The sequence below is a fragment of the Phoca vitulina genome, unplaced genomic scaffold, assembly GCF_004348235.1.
Source record: "Phoca vitulina isolate PV1807 unplaced genomic scaffold, GSC_HSeal_1.0 scaffold15, whole genome shotgun sequence".
Taxonomy (NCBI): domain Eukaryota; kingdom Metazoa; phylum Chordata; class Mammalia; order Carnivora; family Phocidae; genus Phoca; species Phoca vitulina.
The window spans coordinates 37,879,680-37,893,565 of record NW_022589718.1 but is presented as its reverse complement, the minus strand read 5'-3'; the positions used below and the strand labels follow the sequence as shown (position 1 = coordinate 37,893,565).

The following is a 13,886-nucleotide window of genomic DNA, read 5'->3' as shown; positions in this document are numbered from 1 at the left end:
AAAGAACACCCCTTATCAAGATAGACAATGTCAGTAACTTGAATTTCTCCAGGATAAAATATGTACTTAAACCAAGGGGTCCAGTATCTTTATATGTCACCCCAACTTATTGGGTTTGTAAATTTGCTCCTGCAAAACAATACAATTTATTTAAAGAAAATTAGGAGTAAGAGGTAAGTTGCCTATATTGGTCACTGTCCAATAAAGTCTATTAAAAATATTGGTTTAACTGTTTATATTTTAAGAAAAGGTATGATTTAGAACAATGTAACTGACTGTAATTGAGTAGCAACATCATTCAAGCAATTACTATTTACACTGGATTAGAGATACTTTTCCTGCTGTTTGTCAGATTCCTTCTTATTCTTTCCCATTCTTTTTTAAACCATCTTATTGCTGAACACTGAAGAGGTTTTATAGCGAAATATTGTATAATTTATAAAATAATTATTTTATAATTTATAGAGTTTATAAAAATATTTCGAGGGCTTGGATTTTGCCATGTGAGAATATCAGAAATGAGTTATGAATGAAATGACATATTTTCCATAATTTTTTTTATATACATGATGATGCTGCCCAGTACATTTTCTGGAGAAATCTCTATTAAAGGCCAGAAACCATTGCTAATAAGTGATCCTCCTCCACTTCTGAAGAAAATATTTAAGAGCAGTGAGTAATCTCTCTAGCCTCAAGCAAAACCGAGACCTAGAAAAACCATTTCTTCTTATTTTGGAACAGACAGTTTATCCCTGCAGATGGTGATCTCTGTCACAGCTCAAGCTACACAGCAATTTCAAGTTCTATCCAAAGACCCGCTTTGTGCTTCAGAAAGTGTATAAACGTTTACATATGTTTTTTCAAGTTCATGTAATGAATATGCAAAATAAAGGTAAACTAGAAATAGGGGGGAAAATCCTCATTTTTACAGAATCTTTGTGCAATCTTAAACATTTTGAATACACTCCAATTTCAAAAATAAATATAAAGGTTTCAAAGTGCCAAAAGTTATTGGAACACCAACAAAATAAAACAGGAAGTTAGAAGGATGAGTTCATGGATGGTATTCATGGTTTTGTATGATTTTGTTAAGTCGCTTTTCCAATTAATTTTTACAGGAAGATCTGGAATTGTATAATGTGCTTTAAAGGTATTTCATTAAAGCAGTTACTAAAATCTAAACCATTATGAAACACTTTGCCTAATTACATACAATATTGTAATGTATGTGAAATCCTTTTGCAAAATGTGAAGTGCTATACAAAGTGGATTGGATCAATATGTGTTTCCCAATAATGCCAGATAAATGAGCTGTTTCTGTGTCTTTGTAGTAGAAATATCATACTTAAGTGTCAAAAAAAATGTGATATTGTTGTTAAATTGTTTTTGTATAAATATATGAATACCCTCAATTTCCTAAATATTAAAAAACAAAAACAAAAACACACAACTCAGATATTAGTGCTTTAACTGAGCATAGCGGTGTGAGCAGCACTGGGAGAAGATCCTACACACCGAGTGACCTTTACCTTGGTAAACAAAGTGAAAGCCCCGGGCAGATGCTCCGCTCTTTGCACTGAATCGGAGGAGAATCTGATTTGATGTCGCCAAAGGCAATGTTTCACCTAAAGAAAAAATCAGAGACAATACATGGGATCCCTAGAAGACACTGCACCGTGGTGGACGATAGTTTGGAAAAAAAAATATTCACTTGGAATTTTGCATTTAATGGTTGGACTTTTATAAAATTTCCGTTTGGGTTCAGGACCCAGACACCTTGTATCTATCAAGATTTTAAAACTGTTTTTGTCTAGTCGTTCTGTTAAAATGTGACTTTAATGATCATCTCATTTAGGCTTCCTTCTGAAGCAAGCACTGGGTACATAGGTCTGTTAGCTGACAATGTTGGAAGTGGAAGAGTCAGATTTATTACTGACTCAGAATCAACTTTATTTGAGAATGACTTACTGGGATTTTATTTAAAATAAGAAAATTAAGGAAATCTGAATCCAAAGCAGATTTTAAAAATATTAAAGCCTTCAGAAAATAAATTAAAAAAAAAACTTATGAAAATATATTTTCACCTTTTAAAGTACCTCCACACTAGAGGAAGGGTCTCTCTCAAGTGCTGCTAAGGGGCAGATGAATGGCATTAGCATTTCAGAGGTGAATTTGTCCATAGGTATCAATATTTTAAATCTGTATCTTCTGGTGCATTTCTAGACATTACATCATTGGACATTGGCAGAAAATAACAAGACATAGATGTTAAGACTCTTGGTTAATGATAGGGAAAACATGGAAATAATCAAATCCTAACCTTGGCTGGCAAAGTCTGTGAACACCTGTGTGCTTTGACTGTACTTTGGTAAATGATGAAAACACATCATGGTACAAACCTGGCAGTTTGTACGAGGTCCAAACCCATGAGGGGCTAAGTAAATTAGGCTGTATTGATGAAGCGAGTACTAGTCAGCACTAAACTAATTACTTTTGGTGTATATTCATATTTTTTGATAGGGGAAGACTCCACTTGTGCTTTTATATAAGAGTATGGCAAAAAGACTGAGTTGTGGAAAAACATCCCATGTTTTATGAAGCCCCACGTTTCCATGCATACATACGCACACACTCATGCACGCCCATGTGTACACATATGTACCCATATACATGTGTGAGTGTGATGGATCTCTATATGTATGTATTTAAAGGCTGGCAATGATTTAGACCAAAATAATGAAACCGTTTATCTCCAGGAAGATCATGAGACATAGAAGAGAAAATAGAATACACAAGATAGTTTATTACCCCTTGTTTTTATGATATTTGCCTTTGTTATTGAAATGGATATTATATTTTCTACAACCTTAATAAGTAAAATGATAAAGATCAGTGGTTTTATATGTGGGATAAAAATACAGTTGAAATTTTCCATCAAAAATAAAGTTTTATTAAACAAGTGAGCAAATTGAAAGATGATTGCATTTCTCTTTCATTAAGAAGAAAAAATATGACAAGTTCAAAATGAATCATTCTGGCTGTCTAAAGAAAATTCAAGACAATATTTATTGACTGTTTACCTGAATGTGACCCAGAGAGCGAGCTGAGGAGTCTGGCTTGTGGGTGTGTTCCATCAAACAATTCTGCCAAATCGTTCAGTGCCGTCTGGAAATAGGCAAATTGTCCAAACACCACTGCAAAATAAAGGGGGTGGGTTTGCACAGTGTGCTTTCTCAAAAATAAATATGTGGAGATCATGGTTGTACTACCTATTTATTGATTTCTCCAAAGATCATGATCCTAAGAATCCTGTAGAAAATCATTAACTGGTTTTCTCTGCTTTCTAAGAGTTTTTAGTTGCTTAAACAATTTTCTTTTGTTTAGTGATGACTTCATACTTAATAAAAGGAATACAATTACTGTTCCCTATATAGTTTGAATATTAATTTTTTCAGTACTACATTAGGATCGTAGAAGAATAGCCACAAAACTGCTCCATGTATTTAAGAGCTGTTACTGACATTTTATGGGTACAGGGATCAAGACACCTGTTGGTTTTATAAACAAACCAAAAAATAAAACTAAAAACTAAAAACTAAAAACATGCCAATTTGACAAAGAATTTAAAATTATTTACCTAGGATTATTCTAAGGCCAAATTCATATGAGCTCATTGCAATTTCTACATAAGTCAGCAACATATTATAGAAATTGCTGATTGTCATTCCACTGCACAGCTTCATTTATCTCATAGGCGGTATCAGTAACAAGAACACAACTCCTCCGAGTAGAACACAACTCCTCCGAGTAGAACACAACTCCTCCGAGTAGAACACAACTGTGCGTTTCACTACTCCGAACTTAGTAAATTATTTTGTACTCAAATCGACAATAGGGCCTTTGCAATATTTAGAAACATTTGTGATTTATGTGTAAGGTTTGAACTAGAATCATTCTAAATCAACCTGAATAAGAAATGGATATGGGCATATCATTTACACATGTCAGAATTCTAACGAACGAGAGTGTTGGCAAAACGGAGGGGATCCAACTGTAACAGCTTGTGTGCATGTGTGTGTGTGTATTCCACATATGCCATATATCCTATTACACACGTGTATCACATATATACATACATGTATATGCATCACATGTCATATACATGTAGTAGAATGCACACACACCTATATACATGTACTTTTAAGACTTTATAATTCCTTTATAATTTCCTAGAGAGAAACAATCAAAGGAAGCATGGGAGCAAGGAGGACTTTTCCTGTGGGTGAGGTGTTCTAAAACAAAGAATTAGAAAGAGGAAGAGAACTTCATGATTTTGACATGGTTCTGGCTCTTACAATACCTTTGTTCACAGCCCCCCGTCCCCCAAAATAAATCTTTGTCATGTTGGAGGCAGGACACTCGGGTCTTTTCAGTCGTACAAAAGTGAATCATACGCACATAATTTCAAGAAACTTTGATTTAATTAATTACTTAATTATTTTAAGAAACTTTTAGAAAGCATCCACTTTATGCCGGAATCTGAAAATGGCTAAGATTAGAAACAAGGTCCTGGGCCTGCCACATGCCAACGTGTGCGGTGCTCCCCACGACGGATCGAGATTCAGGGTCTGCGCATCAGCAGACGTGAGGCTGCTTTGGTGAGCTGCTTGGGCTGAGTTCAGGCCCCTGACTGGTTCCGCTCCAAAGAGCAGACGTCTGCCAAGAGCGACCATTGCTCACTGCTGTGGACACTGCAGCTAGACGTGACCATGACGGGAACGAGTAAGGGCCTATAGGTCGTGAGCCATGGGGCCGCTGTTCCCAGCTGTGGGGGAGTCCATGTCCACCGGGGGAGAGAGCAGCATCACTAGTCCTTAAAGCAGGAGAACTGAAACCCTTCGTGTGTACGAATGCAATGCAGGGCATTTCTTTCAGCCAGTGAATATTAAGAGCACGATTCTGCAGGTGACAAATGTGGCCATTGGTCTGGTTTGGCAGGCACTCAGTGAGGAAGGGGAAGAGGAGGGAATTGGGGAGCCAAGGCCCTGGCAGCCTGGGACTTCAGGGCCTGGAAGACCACACCTGAATACATGGGGTTTCCTCGTGGGCAAAAAAGTGAGTGAAAGATGTTGATCACGGTGTTTCCAGGACCAGAGCTTTGTTTAAGAAAGGATACTTTGGTGATGCTTTTGGATGAAAATAGGGAGAGGATTGGGGTATCTGAAGACCTGCCTCAAACGTCCTTCCCATTTGGAGCCTGTGTTCACCACACTTGTGCCCCTTCCTACCTAGCAAGGTTCACCCCATGAGCTGATGTGGGATTTAAAAAGTGAGCATCTCATAGGCACAGACTATATTTTATTCATCTTGGCCCTTATGACAATTTTTGAATTAATTATTGAATTAATTTATTTCCCAGGAAAGAGTAAGGAAGAGAAGAAAGTACAAGATAAGACAGTATAGATTAAAATTTTCTGCCTGGATAGAAGGTGATAAATGTATATCATTATACATTTCAGATTGGGTAATGGTGATCAATATTTAGGATAGAGGTGTGACCTTTTTTTTTTTCTGCTGACAAATCACAATTGTGTTGTGACAATTCGATAAATTTTGAAATAAGCCAAAATCAGAGAATATGGCTGCTATATTCCATTGTGATAAATATATTCTGTCATGTGTCTATGAACAAAAATAAAAGGAATATTCATGGGAAAGTAACTGGAGGATGCTGTGGAGCACTTAGTTAGAAAAAATGAATTAAGTGGGACCAAATAAGTGACATTAGTTTAGAGGAATTGGCCCAGCATAAAGAGTGAGGATTAGGAGCTATTCTAAGTTTTCTTATCTGTTTATTATAACAAAAGTAAATATTCTGAAGCCCCCTCATTTTTTTTTTTTTTAAATGACAGTAACAGGTGCCATTCATTCACAGAGTAAGTGAATCTGCCCTTTGCCTGTTGGGAAGCTGGTCCCTCTGCCCTGGTCTCCAGGAACACATCCATCATTGCCGATGCTCAGATTACCATCTCTTCTTAACAGAGCAGATGCTACAAGAAAGGCCCCGCCCAAAAACCCCATCACTCTTGAGAACTGGCCCAGGGTAGATGCTAAATGGTATGGCTTCAGATACCAAGCAAGTTACATCACACAGTTCATGAAGGGCCCATGACCTAAACTACCTAAGGCTGACGTCAGTGCTTGGTGGAAGTTTTCATTAGCTTTAACAGACCTGTGAATCATAAATAATAGAAATTCACAGAAACGATCTGTCTCCCACATGCCACTTTCAAACCCAGCAATTAACTTTCTTGTCATATAACTAACTGTACTTTTTAAGATGTTTTCCCTCAAACAGATTCTAACCTTAGAATTTTTATAATTTTGCTTTCTATCTATGAGTAGGCGGCTGCTATTTTGAATGTAAAGAACAAAAACACCTTAACTATGTAGGGTTTTAAATTTTACTATTGGAAAAAAAAAAGAACCTTGGCTATAAAGCTATAAAAGCTTCTCTGTGGTTTACTCCAGAAAAAGACTCAAATCAGAAGAAATATCTGTGGTCAAGAGTGAGATTGGAGGTATGGGAATCCAGCTTTGGGTAAATGGAGGGTAGACCCCCCAGGAAGGCCCTTCTAGCAATGAAGTCATTCTGAAAGCTGGCTCAGATTGGAAGCAAAGTGAAAGAGGGAAATTTGCAAGTTAGATGTTGAGTCAGATGGGGGTTCTGCCTGTTTTTGCATCTCTAATCACTCAAAGGTAAATTCAGTGATCCAGTGATTTCCGTCATAATCTGATTACAAAATGTATGTACAAATTAATATACAGTGTTCCCCTGGCCCACCTTACTTGGCGATCCTCCCTTGGGGAAAAAAAAAATGCTTTCTAACAAAAGTGGGAGCAAAGTCAAACACATTCTCTCTGATTATTCTGGATCACAATCTTAGAAGAACATTTAAGCATTTCATATCACATTGATAAAAGAATTGTAGTGGATACTCTATACCTTTAGAAAACTTGCTGCTTTAATAAACTCATCTTTTGTATATGATTTTATTATATCAAGAGCTGAAATATTTGTTTATAAAATGACAGAAACATCAACAATGAAACAAGTATGACACTGAATGATGAATACAACACTAAAAAGCCAACTTACCAAACTCCTTGGGTACTGTTATGGAGTAGAGGCATATTTGACCGGCCGTGTAATTATGAGGGTAGTTGGGTGACAAAACGACCCCTTCAGATCCCGTGTACTGGCCTCCGCAGGGCGCTGCAGGTAGAATCAAGCAAAGGTCATGGGCAGCACCTTCCCCGCGTGGGACGGCCGCTGAGGATGAAAACTGCGGAGGCACTGAGCGGCTGGCCACCGTTGGTCAAAACCGTAACAAAGTAGCAATGTGAAAAACCACTTAACACTGCTATCCCAAGTGAAGGAAAAAGAAAAACAGAGTTTCCAGGTTTGAATAAAGAGAACTCCGCTTAGGAGGAAAACCTAAGATGATTTTAGGACCTCTCTCAGCCTGAAAGAATCCCGAAAACAGCGGTAACTAACTAACAGGTTCGATACAGACAAATCTTTTTTTTTTTTTTTTTTTTTTATGTTCAGTTAGGCACATCATTAGTTCTTGATGTCGTGTTCCACGGTTCATTAGTTGCGTGTAACACCCAGGGCTCATCACCGCACGTGCTGCTATAGACAAATTCCTGAATTACTGAATCTCACCTGAACTTTCTGGTTGGTATCGGTCATCAGATTAATTTAAGAGCCACAAAGATGACCTCAGTTTTCTACTGATTTTATGTTACTATGGGACTTAAAAAAAATAATGTTTGCTTTTAGCATTTGGTTGTTGCTTTAACTTTTCACCTCACAGATTTAGTTCAAGAGTAACGGGTAGAATTACTAATGTGCTGGAGTCCTGTAAGTTTGGTTTAAAACTGAATTAATTCCTAACTAGGAAGTCAGGGCAGATACAACGATGGGGTGTCACATGCAGAGCTCAGGGTGTGTGTGTCTTCATTTTCCTTCTGATGATTTTATTCACTTGCACATTGCTTTTGCTGAGAAAACACTGGAGCAAAGATCAAAATACTCGCTGTAAGCATCTTAAAAGACAGACATTCAATTGAATCCCAGTCTCATGATTTCCAGTGTTCTAATTAAACTGCCTCTACTTCAGTCCCTCTTATTTCACTTAAGAAAAGGTCCAGGTCGGTGGAGCATGCCAGGAATAGGAACCACTGAATGGGTGGCCACCTGCCACCTGAACACAATGCCCTCACGGACCTGAAGTCAGAGTCATTTTCAGCATTTGAGAAAGCCTATATTTCTACAACTTCTTCCTGATATGAGAGTTTTCAAGCACTAAAAGAAGGCAGAAATCAAAGATAATATATTGAATCTTTTGAATGTTAATCAGCACATGTGAAGTCCTAATTGATGGGCATTCTCGACGACTCGTCAAACTCCTTGGAATATAATGACCCTAACTTCAAAGAACCTCATTCATGCTTTGCGAGATTTTGAAGCTGTATCTTACAATAAATAGCGTGTGAAACTTACATCTTATTCTAAGCGTCAAAGGAAAATAGCTTATGCATCCAAAAGCTTTGATCTATTTGTGATCAGCTCATAGAGATTTTAACTATACTAAGTGTGGTCTTCATGCTGATGCCTTGATTTGGAATAATTTTATCATTTCAATGCACTTCCATTGACGTTTTTACAATTCTAAATAGAAAAAATTTATTTTAACTTGGGGTTGTAAGTTAAACTCCCAGGCTGCAAGTTTTGCATGAAATGCTGGGTGACTCATTCTACTAGTTTAGATACATCACTTATTTTTTTTTCACCTCATCCATATAAGTATAATTGGGTTATTTCAGGATTATTTTTTTCCTTAAAAGCTTAAAGTTCAAAATTTAAAAAGTAAGTACCGATAAAGAATGGAAATTTACCATCTTTCAGCCATATAAAATTCAAGCAGATAATTGTGCAAATATCCTTTTTTTCATTTAGAAAATTCATCCAGTTCAAATTTTAAGCTACAATTATAAATAAAAAATACAAGTAAATCATCCCTGGGGTAACATTTGGATGCCCAAATTATCAGACAGACTTCTGTCTTATCAAGGACACCATCTAATGAATTTGTGCAAGAATAACCACAAAGATTTATTTTGTTCAAGGGTAGGATGAAAGAATATTATTTTATGATAACATAAGACATTAAAAAAAAAGACAAAATGAAAGAAAACTGACCTGACATTTTAAGTCCACTGCTGCCTTGATAAATTGTGTTATGCCTACAAGTTCTTCCTCAGACACTAAACACCCAAACTTTGTATTTCAAACACAAACATTTGTGAAACTGATAAAAAATATGTAGAGAATTTTCATTTCATTCTCAATAATTATTCTGTCTGTATGACTGTGCTGATGTAAGAAATATATGGGCGTGGGCTTTTCCATAACAGAAATTGGATGTGAGGGCGATCTGGCTGCAACATCTGTCACCCCATTGATCGCCAGGGTTGACTCGGCTGATCTGGCTGGCTAGGCGGGTTTCCCCTTCCTCCCTCACCGCTCCATGTGCGTCCCTCCCGAAGCTGCGCACTCGGTCGAAGAGGACGACCTTCCCCGATAGAGGAGGACCGTTCTTCGGTCAAGGGTATATGAGTAGCTGCGCTCCCCTGCTAGAACCTCCAAACAAGCTCTCAAGGTCCATAACAGAAATTATTTTATGTTACTGTGATAAAAGAAAAATAGATATGTGCTTATTCTTTGGAAATCGACGTTATTAAACAAATCATTTCCTAAATGAATACAGAGTTGCAACAGCAATATGGCAGATGGTCACAAGAAACATAATAATCCATCTGGTTAATTGGAATATATGCCTCATATGTAAAGGCAACAAAATACAATCAAATTGAATGTAAACCAAAAACAACACAGCAAACATCCTGCCCCATGAAAGGGGATCTAGGGTGTTCCCATTTCAGTTCTGACTTTATAGTAAATTTCAGTGAAGAAAAACTGGAGCCAACAGATGAATCACCAAGAAAAAAATCATATCCTACATTTAAAAAAAACTAGTCCAAAATGCACTGACTGCATTCCATAATATATGAACTATCGAAATGTTAAAAATGTAGCAGAAGTCCCCTGATTTCGTGGATCATCTGAATGATCCACAGATATTGATTCATGCACAAAATGTGCTTTTCTCCATGACAGATCCAAAATAAACTATGGTGGGAAGTAATTTCTGGTTTAACGATTTGGGGTTTTGAATTTTGTTGAAATGTAAATAAATAGCATAAATAAAAATTTATGTTTTATGCACTTTGAGGACTGGTAAATAGAAATTGTGCCTGACTTTATAGGTGGTAACTTATGTGGTCTATCTGCTGGGAAGCTCAGTGTGTAAATGCATTGGAGATACTGCGATTACATGCTCAATAGTCACATGCTGACTGGATGTGATCGACAGTCTGGGATCATTGTCCTTTGTTATATGAAAATGATCATTTGTGCTACTTACATATGGATTAAAATTCACATATAGAATAAAATTTACATATAGAATCAAGATGTTCTATTTATTGGGCATCTGCTTTGCTTGGGAGCCTTATGCATATCCCATTAAATCTTCCCAGCACTGGTTAGGTAGGTATTCTTACCCTCTGAGCCCTGGGTGGTGAAGCTAGGATTTGGCTGCCTCTAGATGGGTAACCCTGGGTCCCCGCTCTAGCCCCACCCTGAGAAACTCTTTCCCAAACCATGAGGGTCCTCAAGACCCAGGCGGGTAGCTTGTGGGCAGCCCATGACCCCTGGACTATGGCCTGTGGGTGTGCACTCCCCAGGCCTTTCAGGAGCTAAGGGGCTGGTGGCTGTCAGGGTGAGAGCAGAACAAGGCAGCCAGCTGGGTTCCACACCCACATCCCTGGGGCCCTCCTGCAGGACAGGAACGGGGTGCGGGGCCCCCACTAACAGGACCCACTCCCTGACAGGGGGCGTGAGCTCACACCTCACCCCTCCTGTGTGTTCCATCTGGAGCCCCTCAGCCTCCCCTCCTGCAGGTACCCTGCAGCGCCCTCCACTGTGTTCAACTCCCAGATGCCTCTCATTCTAGTTTTTAGTAAACTTAGCTAGAAGGACCCACAATTTTTATGTTGTTCAATCTCCCAAAGCAAGTCACACAATAACTTAAATATGTAGCTGTTCAGCATTTTTCATTAAATAGATCCATGGAGGGGCACCTGGGTGGCTCAGTCGGTTAAGCATCTGCCTTGGGCTCAGGTCATGATCCCAGGGTCCTGGGATCAAGTCCCGCATCAGGCTCCCTGCTCCGAGGGAAGCCTGCTTCTCCCTCTCCCACTCCCCCTGCTTGTGTTCCCTCTCTCACTGTGTCTCTCTCTCTGTCAAATAAATAAATAAAAATCTTTAAAAACAATAAAAAGATATCCATGGAAAGCATGGATTCATAAATTGACCTTTCTGATCATGATTTAAAATTCAAAACTAACTTATGCTGCCTAGAGCTAAAAATCTACAAAATTCCCTTATAAATTTGCTTTTTATATATGCATATTATTTTACATATATATGTGCATGTATTGTGTACATGATACACATATATTTAATCTACATTTAATATATATGTTTAATTTTTATTTAACCTAATATATTTACTTTTTCCTAATGTATTATGTTTCCTAATATGTATTTAATATATCTTAATATATATTATATGTTTATATGTTTATGTATTACTAACAATATAAATAAATAATATACTTTTTTATTATATGTTTACAGGTTTATTTCCCTTTATATTTATAGGTCTGTATATATGTATATATATAAAGAATAATTTACATATATAACAAGTGATTTTCAAACTTTAAAATGTAAAAATTAACTGCAAACATTGAAACAGAAGTTTTAGATTACTTTTTAAGAATTTGAGATGAATGATGTTTCGCAGGCCCTTTCAAATCTATGAGCTTCTTGGGCATTTTATTTTATATATAGGGCATTATTTATATTTTATAAAGGGTACTTGCATTTTAAATGTAATTAATATAAGATGGAATTTATATGAAGTTCCTATGAACTTTAATATATACATATATGTGGATTTTAAGTCTATCTTTTATAGCTAAATTTCCATGTGACCATTGGGATAACCCCGTGGAGGGTGTTAGGCAGATATTACCATTGTCCCTGTAGAGAGGACACAGAGGTCCACAGGCACTGGGCCACTTTTCCACTTCACCCAGGGACTTAACAGTTGGTCTGGAACTAGATTCCATGTCTGTGGCTTTTCCTCTGGGCTGAAATAGTGCCGATGCTGTGGGGGGAATGTAGATTTGCAACGAGGAAAACCCACAGGACCTGACACATACTTCGAAGTAACTGTATTAGGATGGCCTTCTTTCTCATGCTCCGTGGAAGAGAGTATGATGCTGTGACTCAAACCTTATCGGTTAAGTTCAGACACTAATGAAAAACGTCATGGACACACGCACCATGCATGAGCCCACAGCACACTTACTTTTCCTCTCAGCACGCTCTGCTCTTCCAGACCCCCGGAAATCGGAGAAGCATCAAGAATTCTACTTTTATTTTTATTATTAAAATGTGTAAGATTAGGAGGATTCAACAGGCTGCAGATTTTTTCCATTAAAAATTACTTTCAGCCCTTCACTGGTTGATTCATTTCCTCTAGAACCATCTATGCAGTGCTTCCTGTGCACCGGGAACTGGTGCTGGATCCTGGCAAGGCAGGCTTCCTTAGCCGAAAAGCCCTCAGGCTCATAAATGCAGAAACAGAAGGCGCAGTACGACCAAGGGCATTCCCCCAGTTTGTTTGTTTTGTTTGCTTTAATTTTTATGTGCTAGTTTTTAAATCCCACCTCTGTAGTCAAAGGTACTAGTGTCATTGTGAGCTGTCCTGGGGGAGGGGAAAGTTTTGGGTAAGCTCAATATATCTAACTAAACTGGTCCTTGAGTTCACCCCAAAATAACTTGGAAATCATTTTTTTTTTCCTGCCAAAACTCATGGGGTTTTACCATCTTCTTTTTAATGTGTGTCCCTCTCAGAGTAGAGGGTACAAGTCATCTGTCTACAGCTGGAGGAGTTTTGTCTGGAGACTCCAATGAAACCACGGACTAGAGTCACATAGAGCGCGGCCAGCGACCCGGAAATCTCTGTCGCCTCCTGTCACTGCACGGCCCAGGGCATCTGCCACCAGGCTGTTCTCACCACAGCTCTCTCCGTGAAGGCTGATCGGACCTTTTAATATGTGGCTTTATTCATTTCATGCCCATATAAAGAATTACAATGATTGATATTTGGGGGGGAAAATGACACATAAATAGATATATATGGAGAGAGATAGAGACAGAGAAGGAGAGATGCAGAGAGACCTAGAGACACAGAAAGACAGAGACGGGGAGAGAGTGCCCCTAGACACTGGCAATTAGTACCTCTCATGTACCTTGGGCCTAGAATATGCAAATACAGAAGTTAAAAATGCCAAATTATCTAACTGAGAGAAAAATACCGGCCCTTCCAGAAGCCCATGACAATGGCCAATACACTAGTTCTGTTAAATGAGGGAGGAATGTGAAGTTCTTGGTCCACATTAGCATGTACACAATCCGACCCCAACCACTGGTTAGAGGAATGAGCAGTGAAGTGTGACAGCATTTTAAAATGAGATTGGGCAGGGCGCCTGGGTGGCTCAGTTGGTTAAGCAACTGCCTTCGGCTCAGGTCATGATCCTAGAGTCCCGGGATCGAGTCCCACATCGGGCTCCCTGCTCGGCAGGGAGTCTGCTTCTCCCTCTGACCCACTTCCCTCTCGTGC

The 13,886-nt window shown here is 38.4% G+C and overlaps 1 protein-coding gene across 2 annotated transcripts in view; it reads right to left on the bottom strand.

Moving 5' to 3' along the window:
- The window catches only part of CSMD1 (CUB and Sushi multiple domains 1), a 2,006,418-nt gene that overhangs the window by 240,013 nt on the left and 1,752,519 nt on the right, over window positions 1-13,886 (bottom strand). For both annotated transcript variants that reach the window (XM_032413252.1, XM_032413253.1), the window contains exons 31-33: window positions 7,160-7,276; window positions 3,081-3,194; window positions 1,530-1,625 (exon numbers count right to left, since the gene is read on the bottom strand). In XM_032413252.1, coding sequence (XP_032269143.1) covers window positions 1,530-1,625; window positions 3,081-3,194; window positions 7,160-7,276 — 327 coding nt within the window. The remainder of the gene's footprint in view (window positions 1-1,529; window positions 1,626-3,080; window positions 3,195-7,159; window positions 7,277-13,886) is intronic.